Below are 18,172 nucleotides of genomic sequence, written 5' to 3' on the forward strand. Positions count from 1 at the left end.
GAACCAATTCTACAAACCTCAGGGACAAATCCTAGGAACCAATTCTACAAACCTCAGGGACAGATCCTAGGAACCAATTCTGCAAACCTCAGGGACAAATCCTAGGAACAAATTCTGCAAACCTCAGACAATCCTAGGAACCAATTCTGCAAACCTCAGGGACAAATCGTAGGAACAAATTCTGCAAACCTCAGGAACAAATCCTAGGAGCCAATTCTACAAACCTCAGGGACAAATCCTAGGAACCAATTCTGCAAACCTCAGGGACAAATCCTAGGAACCAATTCTGCAAACCTCAGGGACAAATCGTAGGAACCAATTCTGCAAACCTCAGGGACAAATCATAGGAACCAATTCTGCAAACCTCAGGGACAAATCGTAGGAACCAATTCTGCAAACCTCAGGGACAAATCCTAGGAACTAATTCAACTTAAACTAGCAAGTAATCTTTTTTCAGTGGAAGCAACCATTTATTGGCCCCCTTTAGAAATATTTGTACTGCCCTCAAACCGTGTTCTCCCTTTTTTGCTTGGCCACCACCCAGTTTTGTAGTGAGTGATGAGTAAAATAAGCCCTAAAGAGCATATTTCTCCTCGTGGTCCCTGGGCTCACCTGTCTATGAGTCCAGAACTACTGCAGGGGATTTCACAATAAAAAGCACCTGTCTCTGAATTTTTACCCCCCCCCCCCCCCCCCCCTTTGCGAAAGTAATGAAAGTTTAAAAACAAAAAAAGTATTACAAAATATGAAAAACACACACAAGCACCAAAAAAAGCAGTTAAGACACAGATATACTTCAAGGAGAATTCCACCTTTGCAGAAAATAAATAAATTGACCAATTTTGCAAAAAGTGAATCATGTGAGCAGTGTTCTTGCTCCTGCACACTCCTCCTGCAGCTCAGGCCCATATCTCAGTACAAACCTTCTGCTTTGGAGCTGTAAGAAGTATTAATGGACAAAGTACAATGGCATCACCATACATGCATTCCATTGAGAACTACAGTCCTTCAGCCATGGTGGCAGTTGGAAGGTGTAGTTTTAACATTCACTGGATTTGAGAATTCAATCAGGACTTCTGTAAGTATCGCGTGGGGAGGGTTGGATATGTAAGGGTTTACATAACTATATGGATTCCATTCACGCAAGGACGCATCGCTCCACATGACCATTTTTGGAATTTGTGGAAGTTCCTTTACAAAAACGAATGAGCTACAGGGCACCTCAAGGCAGGAAAATGCCTTTGTGGCACAGCACACTTCTACACAAATTTTACATTGTGATGTGCTCTGGTGCATTTGAGATATTCAACAGCACCACAACGCACGTATGTTGTGCAATCGCAATGCAAGTAATGTGCACAAACCCTTAAAGTACATAAAATCAAAGATTTTTTTTTTTTTATTGTTGTTTTGGACAATGTAGGAAATAGCACCTTTGTCAGGCCTTTATTGTTGTCCATGTCCCTGCTGGGGGAAGTCACCCCCTACTTGTCCTAGTGAACATGGTCTCTGGTACAAAAAGTGATGGGAAATCCAACCATTTTTGAGCTGTCATAGGAACAGGAGTTGAACGGAAATATTCCAATGGAACACTTGTTTTGGTGACAACTAAGAGGGAAAATCACTTTTTCCAGCTGTATCTCTGGGACAGCAAAAAGGACAGTTTATAACCCTTCTAATCTCTATCCAAAAGCACAAAAAAAAAAAAAAAAAAAAAAGGAGTTGGTTTTATATCTTTATATACACTATGAAAAGCATCAGCATACCAACAAGATGATTTGCATTCTCAGAAGAAAAAAAAAAGTGTCAGCCTTCTTTGGCTTTGGTTAATGGGCTCTATTCACACTAGTGCGACTCCAAAAGTAGCAAGATTTTGAGTGTGACCTTGGATGGGTGAGACTTGGATGTGACTTTGGCTTCGACCAATGGTAACAGACAACTATTGCACAACTGTCACATGTATAGCATTTAGGTGCAACTTTCATGCGCCTTTTGAGAGTTTACATTGCAGTCTATGGCATTTAAGTCGGGCATAAGTAGTGCAGGAAGCTATTTTAAGTCGCAAATATCTGAACGGTTGTCACTTAAGAATTTTGGGTCCAACTTGTCATGTGACTTTAGTGTCCAAAGTCACATGACAAGTTGCACACGTGTGAATGGAGCCTAACGGATGCAACCTCTGCCAGGATTTCACCACCATTTGTGTCCCTGTTAGAGAGAACAGACCTCACTTCCAGTGTCTTAATCTTCCTAGCAGGACAGACTTTACCTATTCTGTGCCTTAATTATTTGCTCATGTCCTGTCTTCCCCTACCCAGTGTTTTTTACAAGAGAAATGCAAAAGGAACCACACTAGGGTTCCAAATTATTTAAAGATAATTTTTATTCCAAGGAAAATTCATCTTATTTTCAGCTAGCAGACCATGCCTAGGCTGCTGGAAAACCATGCTTAATCAAAAACTGATTAGGTTTGGTTTGCACGTGAGAAACTGCAAAGAATCAAATGCAAGTGGAATATGCAAGGGAAGTAATTACAAAGCCATTTAGTTAGGAGCTCCAATCAATACAAGCTGCAAAACAAAACACACTGCTAAAAAGAAAAGAAAATCAGGGAGCAGGCAGGGATCACCAGCTAAACATGCAGATTCAAGTGCCAAACTGTCACACGATCTGAATTATTTTAACACAAGCGTCAACTGGACAGTGTACAAGCAAAAATGGCTGCTTCAGCTATAAGGCAATAGCTGTGCAGCAGTTGCTGGTATACTAGCTTCCAATTTGGCAAAGAAGTCACGAAAATTACAACTTGGGGGGTTCGCACATGGAAATAAACAAAAGAAGTTCAGCTGTGTGTTGACAAATTAATATTAATTTCAGTGGCCAAAATAAATTAAAGTGGTTGTAAAGTCTAAAGTTTTGTTATACCTTCATGCATTCTATGCATGAAGGTAAAAAAAAAACAAGAAACCTTGTGTGTGCATCAACCCCCCTAAAACGTACCCATTGGCTCCCATTACCGTCAATCACAGCCAGTGAGTCAAAAAGGAGAGAACGGGGGCAGGGCCGAGTTGCTACTCCCTGTGTGAATGGACACACACAGAGCAGCGGCTTGCAATCGAGCCTGCTAAGGTGCCCCCATAGAAAACTGCTTACTCTAGGGGCACTAGACGGGAGGGAGGGACCAGGAGCGCCAGCAGGGAACCCAGGAAGAGGAGGATCAGGGCTGCTCTGTACAAAACCACTGCACAGAGCTGGCAAGTATGGCATGTTTATTATTTAAAAAAAAAAAAAAAAGTCTGGCTTTAATATCACTCTTAAATTTGGGCCAATTAAATAAATGCCCAAACTCCAAAAGTTGTTAAACTCGTAACTGGTTTAAAAAAAAAAAAAAAAAAAAAAAGGAAGAAACACAGCTTAGGTGTGTTTTTGACACAGATTTTCTCCTGGGGAAACAGCGTTTACAAAAAAGGAAATAAGTGTGCATGAGGCCTAAAAGCAAATCTGTTTGCCCATTCTTAGCAAAGCAATAGGGTCATTTACCTGCTACCCTCCCCAGCTACAGTGAGGAAAATAATGATTTGTTCCCCTGCAGATTTTTGAATTTTGCCCATTTACAAAGAAATGAAGGGTCTATAAACTGTACAAGAAACATCTTACCTCTGTGCTTGCCAACAAGGGTTTCTCCACCAATAACCAAGTCATGTTTTTCTTAGCAATCAAATACTTAATTTTACTAACTGAACTGCAATTCAATTTATAACATTTGTATCATGTTTTTTTTCTGGATTTTTGGTTGATATTCTGTCGCTGTCATTTAAAATACATCTATCATAAAAAAAATATAGACCCTTCATTTCTTTGTAAATGGGCAAACTTACAAAATCTGCAGGGGATCGGATTATTTTCCCCATTGTACATATAGCTCTCCAGCTGCCCTAATCATCCACGCAGGGAACAAAAAAAAAAATAACTGGTACTTCCAAGTATAGGGGACGTGACTCACTCCCCTCACAGGGTTTGGTGGACCCATGGGGTAGGAAGAGAGTTCTCAGCCATATGTAATCTTCAGTGTACAACTAGCAACTTACACAGGGCTACCTCTCTTCATTTGATGGACAGAGTGGTGGAAAAGCAAATTGAGAGAACAACTGACTTTCTGTTCAGTAACCCAATATACAAACATAGCCAGTTGACACTACTAATTTTATTTCCTGTATTTACATAATGCTACCATTCTGCAGAGATTATTATTCTCATCCAGGGTGGATAAAAATCAATGATTTAAAAAAACACAAAAAAAAACGGATTTTTTTTATTTAAATCGGATTTTTTTAAATAAAATGCTTTTTGAGGAAAATATATTACCATCCAAAGGTTATTCCATCATGAAATAAAGATTCGTTTTTTAATTATGTAGAATAAGGCTGAATATGTTTAATTTTTTTGGTAAATAAATTCCATGAATCCATTCACAATGTCATGCTCTTCCAGAGGTTGTTGTAAGATTATTGGGCAGTTTCTCTGCCTACAAGATATTATCACAGATGTTGGTTTACTTTTGCAGTTCTCAAAACTGAATTTGACTCAGCGGAGAACACATGCCTCTTCTTCACAGCAAAAATGTTATAACATGAACAGAGTTAAGAAAAAGACCTTCATCCTAACTTCTACAAACCTATGAATACAGAATCAACCCCTTCACTGCTAAGTTTCAAGAAGTTCAGTGAATAGAATAGAAACAATATTTTTCTGATTGTTTGGAGTGGAATAGATCTGCACAAGAAGAAACTAAGTGTGAGGAGGAAGGGGCTGACAGTCTAAGTTTCTTAAAATATATATATTTTGTTTAGCCAAATTAGTTAACAAACATGGATGTTTAAGCAAATCACATATGCTGGAATGTTATTGTTTCAGTTGAATAAATCTATTTAAATTGTTATTATTAAGGTAATGATTATTTTTCTCCTTCCTAAGTACAACAGAAAAGTTGTCCAAATATGAATGATTAACCTATTAAACTGGGGATAAGAAAACTAATATGAAAAGTTATTCTAAAAATCTTCATCTACTTGCCTATTAAAGTTATACCAGCAAGAATTAGTCTATGTAGAAAACTAGGATTTAAATCAAGCCTTACCGACTAGTGATTTAAATCGTGATTTAAATCAGTTTGATTTAAATCAAATCCACCCTGTTCTCATCAGTCCCTATCTCCAAAGAAGCTTACTATTTGAAATCACTGCTACAATACATCATCATTCTAGAGTCCATATAATCCAAAGCTGTCCGAACCAACCAGCATGTTTATGGACTGTAAGAGAAGACACATGTAAAGACAAGGAGAACAAAAACCCTACACATACGAAACTGAACCAACATGAATGGTAACCACTTATCCACACAGCTGCTCACGTTTAAGTTGCTGTTACTTACCGACATCCTTTTGAAAACGCTAGTTGTCTGGCTGTCAGTGACACCCTCTAGACCAGAGTTTCTCAACCTTTTTTCAGTCAAGGCACCCTTTAAAATTATGGACAGTCTTGAGGCACCCCATTCTAAAATGTGAAAAACTATTCTAATAATTGTATATTTTTCATCAGCATCCACACATGTAGGACACCCAACATTAGAGGTGATTTATTCTTCCAAAGCAAATACAATTTTGCACACTGGTACCGACTAGTATTCCAGTGTTTCTCTTCTCCTTCAGTTTTTCTCCATGACTGTGCTAATGTGACCCCAGCACTGATGGAGGGGGCAGAGGAGGGTCAAACTAGGATGCTGTGCAAGCAGTTGACATCCTTCTTATCAACTGATGAGGTCATTGGTCGTCAAGACACTGGCGGGTAGAAGTTAGTGATGGTGCACAATGAAAACCTGTGGCTTTGTGTAACTAAAAGGCAGTGTTTTTCGACCCGTTGGCTTGTATACAAGGTTTGGGCACTTCTTAGACATTTTGCCAAGGCACCCCTGAAGAAACCTCAAGGCACCCTGGTTGAGAAAGACTGCTCTAGAGTAAATCACTTGAGTCTCTTGGAGTGGTACAAGCCTACAAATAAGGAATTCTGACTTTTCCAATCTCTATAATTGTTCCAGATAATTGCCTACAATGTACAACAATCAGCCATAACATTATGACCATTGACAGGTAAAAGGGAATAACACTGATCACTTGTTATATTGGGGTCTGAAAGTGGGTAGGATATATTAAGCAGCAAGTGAACATGTTGTCCCTGAAGTTGACATGCTGAAAGGAGAAAAATAATGGGCAAGCGTAACGACCGACATTTGCCAAACTGTAATGGCTAGATGACTGGGTCGGAGCATCCCCAAAACCACAGCTCTTCTGGGATGTTCCCAGTCTGCAGCAGTCAGGACCAACCAAAAGTGGTCCAAGGAAGGAAAACCAGTGAACCGGTGACAGGGTCATGACCATCAAGGCTCATTGATGGATGTGGGGAGAGAAGGCTAGCCCAAGTAGTCCAAACCAATAAAAAAAGCTACAGATTGCTGAAAAAAGTAATGCTGGTTCCGACAGAAAGGTGTCAGAAGACACAGTGCATTGCAGTTTGCAGAAACAGGTCAGCAATGGCAGCCCCCATATTTCTCTCATGAAAGGTTCGGTTTTTACCTTAAGGTAGTAACAAACCCTTTTCTTTTTTCTTACCATTAACATGTTAATGTCTGTGTAGCAAACATATACCATAACAGATCTTTCACTTATTATTTAATAGCATAAACATTGCATACTCCTGATCCCCCCGTGTCACTTCTCCAAACTTGAGGTTAGAGTAGGCGTACCCTGTAACCTCACATCAAAGCCCGCAATGGCACTACAAAGTCCCACCATCTCTCTCCACCCACAGCTGTCAATCCCTATAGGAGCTTGTGATTGAGACATTCATGGGGTTTTGAGCTACTTGTGCGTGTGGGTGCAAGGGGCATGGACACACCAGGCTGCAATGCCAGGCAGGAGTGTGCACGTAGGGGTGGCTCCAGGGGACTCTGCAAAGAAATGGACCCTTGGCCAGCTTGGCCTTTCTTAATATTATAAATTGGATCCACAGCCGCCCAGATCACTTATACAGAGCAGGTGATCCCCATCTGAGAAAGATAACCCTGATAGACACTGATGGCTGAATGATATCGCTGCCTGTTTTAACCACTTCAAGTTCGGAAGTTATAAGATGACCTAAGGATGTGAAGTGGTTAAAGCTGAAGCTTAGCTTAAAAAACAAACAACAAAAAAACAAAAAACACAAACATACTTTTCCTTCAATGAATGGTTTCTTGTCGTGTGGAGCCAGCTAGAATCTGTAGAAATCTTCACTTGAGACTGCCCATCATCCTGCTGCTGAAATTCAAGTGCTGCAGGGGTTAACTTCAGGTTTTCTGGGAAGCTGCTGTAAACAACCTCCCAACCTGCCACAGCACTGGAAGTTCAGCAGCAGGAAGAGGACAGGGCATTCCTGCAGTGAAGATTTTTCAGCTACCAACATGACATCCTTCATTACAGGTGAGTTATGTCACTAAAACTATACAGAATGTTTATTATGGCTAACCTTTAATAGATTTTATGTTATCTGATAGTTCCTAACAGGGGCGGACTGACAACTCATGGGGCCCCGGGCAATAGGGGATCATGGGGCCCCTGTGTCCTTGCCAAAACTCAAAAAAGCCTATGAAAAAGATACCAGGAGCATCTCATGGGGCCCCCTACTGACCCCGGGCCCTCGGGCAGTGCCCCAGTTTCCAAATGGCCAGTCCGCCCCTGGTTCCTAAACAGCTGAGACAGAGGATAGGATGGTCTTAGAGCTGGACACATTTTCTAGCAAGGGGAGTAACCAATCAAGGTATTTCCTGAAAAGTCAGTCCAACCTGCTATAACATCTTCATAAATGTAGATGAGGATTATTATATATGTGCACTGGTGACTCTTTAAATCTCATATACCTAACTTTCCATAAAGGTATCTTTATATTGGATGATATTAGTTGCCCTTTCACTAAAAGTGTAAGTTTCAGGTTTTTGCTTCTTCCTGTAGCAAAACAAGTTTATTTCTAAAGACAGTAAAAAGGAAGTGCAGATAATATTTGTACAAGAGGAAAGCTACTCTCTTGAAGAAACCAGTGTTTACACAAGACTACGGCAATCCAAAGATCATGTTGAGGTAAAAGGCTACATAAAAACAATCTCTGCAAAACAATACGCCAAATACCACAGATTACAAGAACACACTTAAAGGGGCCTACCTTTGTTTTTTTGATCAGAGGCCTGCAAGAGAAAAAAAAAAAAAAGGTTTGCGGTCTATTAAAGTTAAAAAACCACATAATGTTAAATGGAAGATTTTTTTAGAAATATGTCCACATCCACTTATAGGTATGTATTCTGAATAGGCAAGATATAGTGGGGAGAAGAAAGACAAAAAAAGGAAAAAAAAGAAAAACACAAAAAAACATGGTATTAACCTCTTCCCACCTCCCCACAGTACATTTACTGCGGCAGGGAGGCAAGGGCAGGCTCGGTCACATATATGTATACATAACTGACATCTTCCAGGGTTTGTGGGCATGCGCAGAAGCCCCCCTGCCAACCCGCACTGTGGTTGGACACAGCAGGATTTTGTCCACAGGTTCAGCCAATGATCTTGGCTAAAAATGCTGATCGGCTGTGTCCTATCACAGCTCAAGTTCTGTATTGTCAAAACAAACAGAAGAGCGATCTTGCCATTTCTTCTCCCTGAAAAGCAGGGAGAAAAAAAAACAGCAAGATCTGCAAGTGAAATCAGCACACATTGTTATGCACACAGTTAACCCCTTGATTGCCCCTAGATGTTAACCCCTTCCCAGCCAATGTCATTAGTACAGTGACACTGTACAGTATTAGCACTAATCACTGTATTAATGTTACTATTAATTTCAGTGTCAAAATTAGTGCACCTCCCAGCCAGTGTCAACTAGCGCCAGATTACCCACCACACTATCACAGTCCCACTATAAGTCGCTGATCACCAGCACCTGTATAGCAATGTAAATTCCAGTGCGTATGTGTGTGTATATATATATATATATATATATATATATATATATATATATATATTTGTGAAAAAAGATTACATTTAATTTGGGTGCAGTATTGCATGACCACACAATTGCCAGTTAAAAGTAGAGCATAGCAAAAACAGCCTGGTCATGAAGGGGGTAAAACCTTCCAAAGTTCAAGCGGTAAATGTGAACCTGTCCTTTCATACACAATGGGTTACTGTGGACAATTCGATTTTTCATTTAGCACTATTTCTAAAAGGAATCTGTATCAAATGATGCCACTTTCAACCATTTTTCATTTTGGACAGCATGGAGGGTTAAAATCATTGTCTTCATTTTGCCATATGTGACTCATTAGGGATGTTTCCCTTCTTTATTAAGGAAGTGAGAGGATATCTTTCCAAGGTGAGGGAAACACCCTTCTTAGATGTTACGGGAACAAGTGTCCTCTGGAAGATTTTCCCTCTATTCATGATTTGCTGCCAAATTTAAAATTTGTGAATTTACCGTACTTTTTTCCTGGTGACATTGGTGATCTGGACAATGAGAGTGAATCTACTTAAAGTATAACTAAAGGCAAATTATTTTTAAGTTGCGGACAGAGCAGAGAGGGATTAGAACACCTGTCAGTTTTGTATTGCTGTCTCGTGCCCTTTAGGGAGATTCACCCTCTTTATTTATCCTGTTTCCCATCATCACTGAAAAGTAAAAGAAAATCTCAAATTTTGGGCAGACATCAAAACATTAAGTGGGGAAATCTTCCAAGGAGCAGACTAGCTCTGGTGACAACCAGGGATTACCTCACTTTGAAGGTATTTCCTCTCACTTCCTGTTTTGGTTATGGGGCAGGAAGTGAAATCTACCCTATAGGACACAGATGGCACAAAAACTGACAAACTGAAAAAAAAAAAAAACACTAACAAAAATGGAAAAAAGTTTTGCCTTTAGTTACACATTAGCAGAGGCACTGACAGCACTATATATCTTACAGTGGTTCTAAACCCTCACCACTCTATCCAAATCTATATTTCAAAAAATTCTTTAGTTATACTTTACATTTCTCAATATGCCCTCAGCTGCAAGTGCTGCACACTAATCTTAACAGGGGGCATGGATATAGCTAGAAATAAAAAGGCATTTAGTAGACTTTAGGAGGCATTTAGCAAATGCTACAGACAAAACTCTGATAAAAGATATGTATTCTGCACCTCCAAGTTCTTTTTTGTAAATCAGAACTTTAGCCAGTTTGGGACCTAGGATATACCGCATCCTTCTGCTCACTCATATGTTTAGCTGGAAAACACTGCTGTCAAGAGTACAGGCAAGGTTCGGATCTGTACAAAACAGCTGCCATCCAAAGCTCTTATAGAACTGATAAAATCCTAAAACTAAAAAAAGCTTTATTTCAAAATTTGGGAATGCTATCTACCAGGAAAAACAAAAAAACAAAAACAAACTATGGGTGTGAAGTTAAACAGAACAAATTGAAGGCTAAAATAACTTCTATATTATATAAATAAATAAAACACACACACACTCTCATAGAAGTGAGTCCACCCCTCACATTTTTGTAAATATTTGATTCAATCTTTTCATGTGACAACACTGAAGAAATGATACTTTGCTACAATGTGACGTAGTCAGTGTACAGCTTGTATAACATGTAAAGTTGCTGTCACCTCAAAAAAAACTCAATACACAGCCATTAATGTCTAAACCGCTGGCAACAAAAGTGAGTACACCCCTAAGTGACAAGGTCCAAATTGGGCCCAATGAGCCATTTTCCCTCCCGGGTCATGTGACTCGTTAGCGTTACAAGTTCTCAGGTGTGAATGGGGGCAGGTGTGTCAAATTTGGTGTTATCGCTCTCACTGTCTCATACTGGTCACTGTAAGTTCAACATGGCACCTCATGGCAAAGAACTCTCTGATGATCTGAAAAAAAGAATTGTTCCTGTACATAAAGATGGCCTAGGCTATAAGAAGATTGCCAAGACTCTGAAACTGAGCTGCAGCACGGTGGCCAAGACCATACAGTGGTTTAACAGGACAGGTTCCACTCAGAACAGGCCTCGCCATGGTCGACCAAAAAAGTTACGTGCACGTGCCCAGCGTCATATCCAGAGGTTGTCTTTGGGACATAGACGTATGAATGCTGCCAGCATTGCTGCAGGAGTTGAAGGGGGGGGGGGGGTCAGCCTGTCAGTGCTCAGACCATGCGCCGCACACTGCATCAAATTGGTCTGCATGGCTGTCGTCCCAGAAGGAAGCCTCTTCTAAAGATGCTCCACAAGAAAGCCTGCAAACAGTTTGCTGAAGACAAGCAGACTAAGGACATGGATTACTGGAACCATGTCCTGTGGTCTGACGAGACCAAGATAAACCGTTTTGGTTCCGAAGGTGTCAAGCGTGTGTGGCAGCAACCAGGTGAGGAGTACAAAGATAAGTGTGTCTTGCCTACAGTCAAGCATGGTGGTGGGAATGTCATGGTCTGGGGCTGCATGAGTGCTGCCGGCACTGGGGAGCTACAGTTCATTGAGGGAACCATGAATGCCAACATGTACTGTGACATACTGTAGCAGAGCATGATCTCTCCCTTCGGAGACTGGGCCGCAGGGCAGTATTCCAACATGATAACCCCAAACACACCTCTAAGACAACCACTGCCTTGCTAAAGAAGCTGAGGGTAAAGGTGATGGACTGGTCAAGCATGTCTCCAGACCTAAACCCTATTGGGCATCTATGGGGCATCCTCAAAACGGAAGGTGGAGGAGCGCAAGGTCTCTAACATCCACCAGCTCCGTGATATCATCATGGAGGAGTTGAAGAGGACTCCAGTGGCAACCTGTGAAGCTCTGGTGAACTCCATGCCCAAGAGGGTTAAGGCAGTGCTGGAAAATAATGGTGGCCACACAAAATATTGACACTTTGGGCCCAATTTGGACATTTTCACTTTGGGGTGTACTCACTTTAGTTGCCAGCAGATTAGACATTAATGGCTGTGTGTTGAGTTATTTTGAGGGGACAGCAAATTTACATGTTATACAAGTTGTACACTGACCATGTCATATTGTAGCAAAGTGTCATTTCTTCAGTGCTGTCACATGAAAAGATAGAATCAAATAATTACAAAAATGTCAGGGGTGTACTCACTTCTGTGAGATACTGTACATGTACATATACACACACACACACACTACTATGCAAATGTTTTTGGCAGGTGTGAAGAAAAGCTGTAACGTAAGAAAGTAAGATTACTTTCTAAAATATATATTTTAATTGTCTATTATCAATTTACAAAATGCAAAGTGAGCTAACAGAAGAAGAATCTAAATCAAATCAACATTTGGTGCGACTACCCTTTGGCTTCAAACCAGCATCAATTCTTACACTCGCACAGTCAGGGATTTTGTAAGATTAGAGTCAGGTGTATGGTTAATCAGTTAGATGAAGCAGGTGCTAATGATCATCAATTTCATATGTAGGTTGAAATAGTCATTAAAATGGTTCTTAAGGCTTAAGTTTTTTTTACCTTCATACATTCTATGCATGAAGGTAAAAAAAACTTCTGTGTGTAGCAACCCCCCCTAACACTTAAGCCCTATCGCGATCCAGCGATGTCCACAAGAGCCCTGGTTATCCGGAAACTCTCACTCCTGATTGGCTGAGGCAGCAGCGGGAGCCAATGGCTGGAGAGAGAGGGGGAAGTGCCAAGCCCTCAGCTCTATGTGTGAATGAACACAGAGAGCCGTGGCTCGGGAGTGCACCTGCTCAGGTGGCTAATAGCAAGCTGCTTGCTGTGGGGCACCCGACAGGAGGGAGGAGCCAGGAGCGCCGGCGGGGGACCCAAGAAGAGGAGGATCTGGGCTGCTCTGTGCAAAACCACTGCATAAAGCAGGTAAGTATGAGGGGTATCACTTTAACAAACAGAAAGCACTGAGTAGGCAGCTTAAAATTGGGTGAGGAAAAGCCAAAAACTCTGCTACTAAAGGTGAGGTTGTGGTAGACAGTTTCACATCTAAGGTCATACACCATGTCTGAGCACAGCAATAAAAGACACAAGGTAGTTGTACTACATCAGCACGGTCTCTCCCAGGCAAAGATGTCAAAGCAAACTGGGGTCTCAAGATGTGCTGTTCAAGCGGTTTTGAAGAAGCACAAAGAAAAGGACCATGTTGAGGACCGTAGACAAGGTGGTTGGCCAAGGAAACAATGCAGTAGATGAAAGACATTATGCTTACTTCCCTTTGACATCAGGTGGTGTCCAGCAGTGCCATCAGCACAGAAATGGTGGAAGCCAGCAGGACCGAGGTACACCCATCTACTGTCTGGAGAAGTCTTACCAGAAGTGGCCTTCATGGAAGAAATGAGGCCAAAAATTCATCTCTCCAATGTGAAAACAAAACTAAGCAACGCAACTATGCATGAAAGCATAGAAACTGGGGTGCAGAACAATGGCAGCAGGTGCTCTGGACCAATGAGTTAAAATATGAAATATTTGGCTGTAGCAAGAGGCATTTTGTTGACCAAAGGACTGGAGAGTGGTACAATATTGAGTGTATGCAGGCAACAGTGAAGAATGGTGGAGGATCCTTGAAAGTTTGGGGCTGCATTTCAGCAAATGGAGTTGGGAGATTTGGTAAGGATCAATGTGTCCTCAATGCTGAAAGATACAGGCAGATACTTATCCATAATACCACACCAGGGAGGTCTGCGATTGGCCCCAAATTTATTCCGCAACAGAAACAACCCCAAACATACAACCAATGTCATTAAGCACCATCTTCAGTATAAAGAAGAACAAGGAGTCCTGGAAGTGATGGTTTGGCCCCCACAGAGCCCTGACCTCAACATCGAGTCTTTCTGGGAATACATAAAGAAACAGAAGGATCTGAAGCAGCCTACATCCATAGAAGATCTGCAGTTAGTTCTCCAAGATGTCTGAAACAACTTACCTGCCGGGTTCCTTCAAAAACTGAGTGCAAGTGTACATAAAACTGATGCCGTTTTTAAGCCAAAGGGTGATCACACCAAATATTGATTTGGATTTCTTTTCATTTACAATTTGTAAATTGATAAAAATAACTATTAACACTTCTATCGCTGCAAGCATTCTAAATTTACAGCATTTCTGCACAACTGCCTAAAACTTTTGAACCTTTTTTTTTTTTTTTTTTTTTAATATATAGAAATAAATAACTGTAGAGAACCACAAAAATGTTCCCACTTGTCTTTTTCTGCAAGAGGAAAGAGACTAAAGCAGCAATCCTTCCTTATCCAGCTCCTTTTTTATGAGAACAGGTTACCTTTTTAGAGGCAGCTTCCTTCTTTTTTTTATCGTTCTTTCGATTTTTCTTTTCTTCCATTAACTGTACCGCCTCTTCTTGCACCTTACTCCTAAAAAACAACATCAGGATTACACGTTATTAGTGGATCTGCTTATTGCTTTTATTACTGCTAGCAGAGATTTTATCCATCTAGTGAGAAGTTGTTAAAGTTTCCCTGTATTTACTTTAAAAAGTAAACAAGTCATGATGGGACTTATGCAATAAATCAGAATATTCCCTCTTAAATTATCATAAATGTGCAGGCTTGAGCTGTCTTTCAATTGTCAAATGCCTGGAAGTGGTTTTAAAAAGGTAGAAGATATTTTAATTGAATGCATTCTCTACACTAAGATGAAAAAACCTTCTGTGTTCTGCTCCTCTCCCCAGCCCCATAAACACGTTCCTGAGCCAGATCTCAATCCAGCAGTGTGCCCGAGAGCAGCAGCTCTCTCCCGCCTCACTGGACATGGAGCAGCTCCTGCTGCTGTCAATCACAGTCTGTAAGGAGATTAAGGCTGGACTGACCTGAGCTGTGTGTCAAAGGACACACACACAGCTCAGCTTGGGAGTGAGCCCGTATGGGTGCCCTCATGGGAAGCTTGCCATGGAGGAACTAGGAGCGTCAGCAGGGGACCAAAAAAGAGGAGGATCGGGGCTGCTCTGTGTATAACCGTTGCACAGAGCAGGTATGTATGACATGTTTGTTTGGTTTTTTTTATTTATTCCCTTTACAATCGCTTAGTTCTGCCATTTGAAAGTGTGGGGCAGGGCTTACTATTGACTTTGGCAGAAGTCAAGGTCCCATGTATAGTCCGGGACTAGGATTTGTGCGTGTTTGTTCTCAGTAGTGAAGAATGGAGCATGTCAGCTCTGGAGCCTGCATCTTTGGCCTGTGCCAAACATTCTGTAAGCCATAGGCCTGATAGAGTAAGCGGTCAGAGCTTTGTGACACCTTAGATGCATACTTTAATTTTTGGTCACTGTTGGCCAGTGCTGCCAGCAAATTCTGTAGCCAAAAATGCCATCACAACATCCCATTTTATTCTGCATCCAGCAGCCAAAGACACCATTATTCAAAACACAAAATCATAACATACTGCAGCTTACCAAACCTTAAAAATGTAGCTTTCCCCCTTTTTTAGACTTTTTTCCTTTATGTTCACCTGGTAATCCAGTCAGTAACACACTACCTGTCTTAGGGTGTCTCCACCCCAGTGAACCAGCAACAGAGACACCCTTGGAAGAAGTGTCATCACCCCGGGAGAGGGGAGGTGCACTAGGGCAGGGGTAGGCAACTTTAAAGAGGTGGCGATCTCACTGAACAACATGGGAGAAGTCAAAGATCACCAGGCGCAGGGTCAGCCAGTGACACCTCCTCACACCGGATTTAAACTTCTATTTGCCTTACTACCGTGTCACAATCGCGTGCATTGCACGACAATCATGGGTTTAAATCAGGTGGCGAGGAGGCAGCATATCACCTCACCACCTGTCAAACACATTTGGATCGCTTTGTAGAGGAGCAGGATTGTCTGCTGCACTTGTGAATGAGCCCTTAGTCGCATGCGGCAGCGGCACTCTTAGGGCTCGTTCACATGTAAAAGTTGGGGGGGGGGGTTTAAAACCCTGTGGCTGAGTTATGGTTTTACTACCCCCAATCCCTACCCCATTTAGCTGCTGAGGCAGCATCCACATGAGGAATTACACCCCATATTGCTTTTGATGGGTGCTACCGCCCGTCAATCAAGACCTAAGTAACTGCGGCCACTCTGCAAGTGCTCCACAACTGCATGTTTCTGCGGGGTTCAAAGGGTTAAAGCAGGTAAGAACGCAACACGTCGCTGCCTGTTTAACCCCTTATTTGCTATACTGCACAAGGTTGCAGGGCCCTTACGGAGCGACTTCATTCACTTAAATGGGTCATGCTTGGCAGGTGCTACACCCACCAACCATGACAGGTCGTAGGAGCCGCCACTATTTATTTTATGTATTTATTTCAGGTACTTATATAGCGCCATCAATTTACACAGTGCTTTACAAATATATTGTACATTCACATCAGTCCCTAACCCTCAAGGGGCGTACAATCTAAGGTCCCTAACTCACATTCATACATACACATACTAGGGACAATTTAGACAGGAGCCAATTCACCTACCAGCATGTCTTTGGAGTGTGGGAGGAAACCGGAGTACCTGGAGGAAACCCACGCAGGCACAGGGAAAACAGGCAAACTCCAGGCAGGTGGTGCCATGGATGACTACAGAGGAGACATCAATTTATTCGGCTCTTGCTCCCTACTACAGCTCCAACTTTATAAGTAGTCTCTCTGCATTGCACTCAGTTTGATGCTCTGGGATGGCGGGTCAGCCAACCCTGACTGTGATCTACCAGTCACCTGGCCGAGATCTACTGGTAGTTCACAATCTACTGGTTGCTGGCCCCCACACTAGGAGATTTAGATGGACTTGACAACAAATCAAAGCTAAACTCCAGCTAACACTTTGTAAACAGTTACAGTAACTTTTTTTTTGGATGGGGAAAGGGAGGGGGGGATAAAGGTATTACATAAAAGAATAAAAGTTGACAGTTGCAAGCGCGTCTGTCAGTGTTAAATGGTTTGTCTCAATACTCCAACTACCACTTTTGCTTACTTGGACTGTTAACCTCCCTGGCGGTATTCCCGAGTGTAGCTCGGGGTAAAATGTCAGTACCAAAAGCGGTAACCCCGAGCTACACTCGGGCTTACCATGCAGCGCTGCATAGGGAGTCCCTGCAGAGCTTACCTTGTCCTGCGCTCCCGCGATGTGTCCCCTGCAGCGTCCCCGGCCATCTCCTCCGGCCGATGCCGGCATCCGGCTTCTGTGTTCCGGTCCCTGTGACGTCGGGACGTACGGGCGCCGACGGCGGCGGGAAATTTGAAAATTTTTCCAAATTTTACATAGTAAAACATTGCTGTTTCAACCCATTTCACATACATTTTGTCCCGTGCCCTGCCTGCATTTTGTCTGTTCTTTCTGCCTGGAAACTGAGAAACGTCCATGGCATCCAAAAAGCATCCCTTTAGGTCAAAAGCGGTTTTAGACCGGCTAGAGAACAGCGATAGTAAATCAGAACCACTTGCAGAATTGAGTGATGATTCGTGGGGGAAATTCGTCATCAGACACTGAAAACGATTCTGCGACTTTGCTCAGTGATGTACGAACTTGGCGCTATATTTCAGATGTCAGTGTTTTTGGTTTGATTATATTATTGAATTAAATTTATTATTATTATTATTTTTTATGATTTTTTATTAAATTATAATTTATGATTTCGTGTTTCAAATTTTATCATACCCGGGATGTTTACTAGACTCTTGTTCGGACAGATTTCAGTGAGTTATTCCTAAAAATTACAGCCTACAATAAAAAAAAACTACATATTTCCATGCAAAAAAATGGTACCGCTTTCAGCACCAAAAATCTGAAATAATCATACCGCCAGGGAGGTTAAAGGAAGTTGAAAAACAACAGCTGAAAATAAAGGAAAAAATAACCTAAAAAAGGAAACCAATGCAGCCGCCACATCTCAGAATTGGTATGCTGCAATAGAATACATTTTTGTTTAGGAGTTTAATACGGCTTTAAAGGCCAAACAATCAGAACAGCTAAGCAAGCAACGGTATTTTTAAGAGATACCGACTTTGGAAACCTACTTTCTCATGACAAGTCTCCTTTAATAGCTCTGCCACAATCATCACAAACAATAAAAAGCAAAAACCACAGCCCGCTGCATAATAAACTACTTCCCCCAAGTTATA

The 18,172-nt window shown here is 41.7% G+C and overlaps 1 protein-coding gene across 4 annotated transcripts in view; it reads right to left on the reverse strand.

The window, feature by feature from the left end:
* Positions 1–18,172, reverse strand: part of TNRC6A (trinucleotide repeat containing adaptor 6A) — a 147,987-nt gene that overhangs the window by 80,811 nt on the left and 49,004 nt on the right. For all 4 annotated transcript variants that reach the window (XM_089682420.1, XM_089682421.1, XM_089682423.1 and 1 more), the window contains 2 exons: positions 14,350–14,440; positions 8,253–8,274 (listed from right to left, as the gene is read on the reverse strand). In XM_089682420.1, the coding sequence (XP_089538546.1) occupies positions 8,253–8,274; positions 14,350–14,440 (113 nt within the window). The remainder of the gene's footprint in view (positions 1–8,252; positions 8,275–14,349; positions 14,441–18,172) is intronic.

This window comes from Staurois parvus, unplaced genomic scaffold (genome assembly GCF_062004578.1).
Source record: "Staurois parvus isolate SC_StPar_1 unplaced genomic scaffold, SC_StPar_1.0 ptg000289l, whole genome shotgun sequence".
Taxonomy (NCBI): domain Eukaryota; kingdom Metazoa; phylum Chordata; class Amphibia; order Anura; family Ranidae; genus Staurois; species Staurois parvus.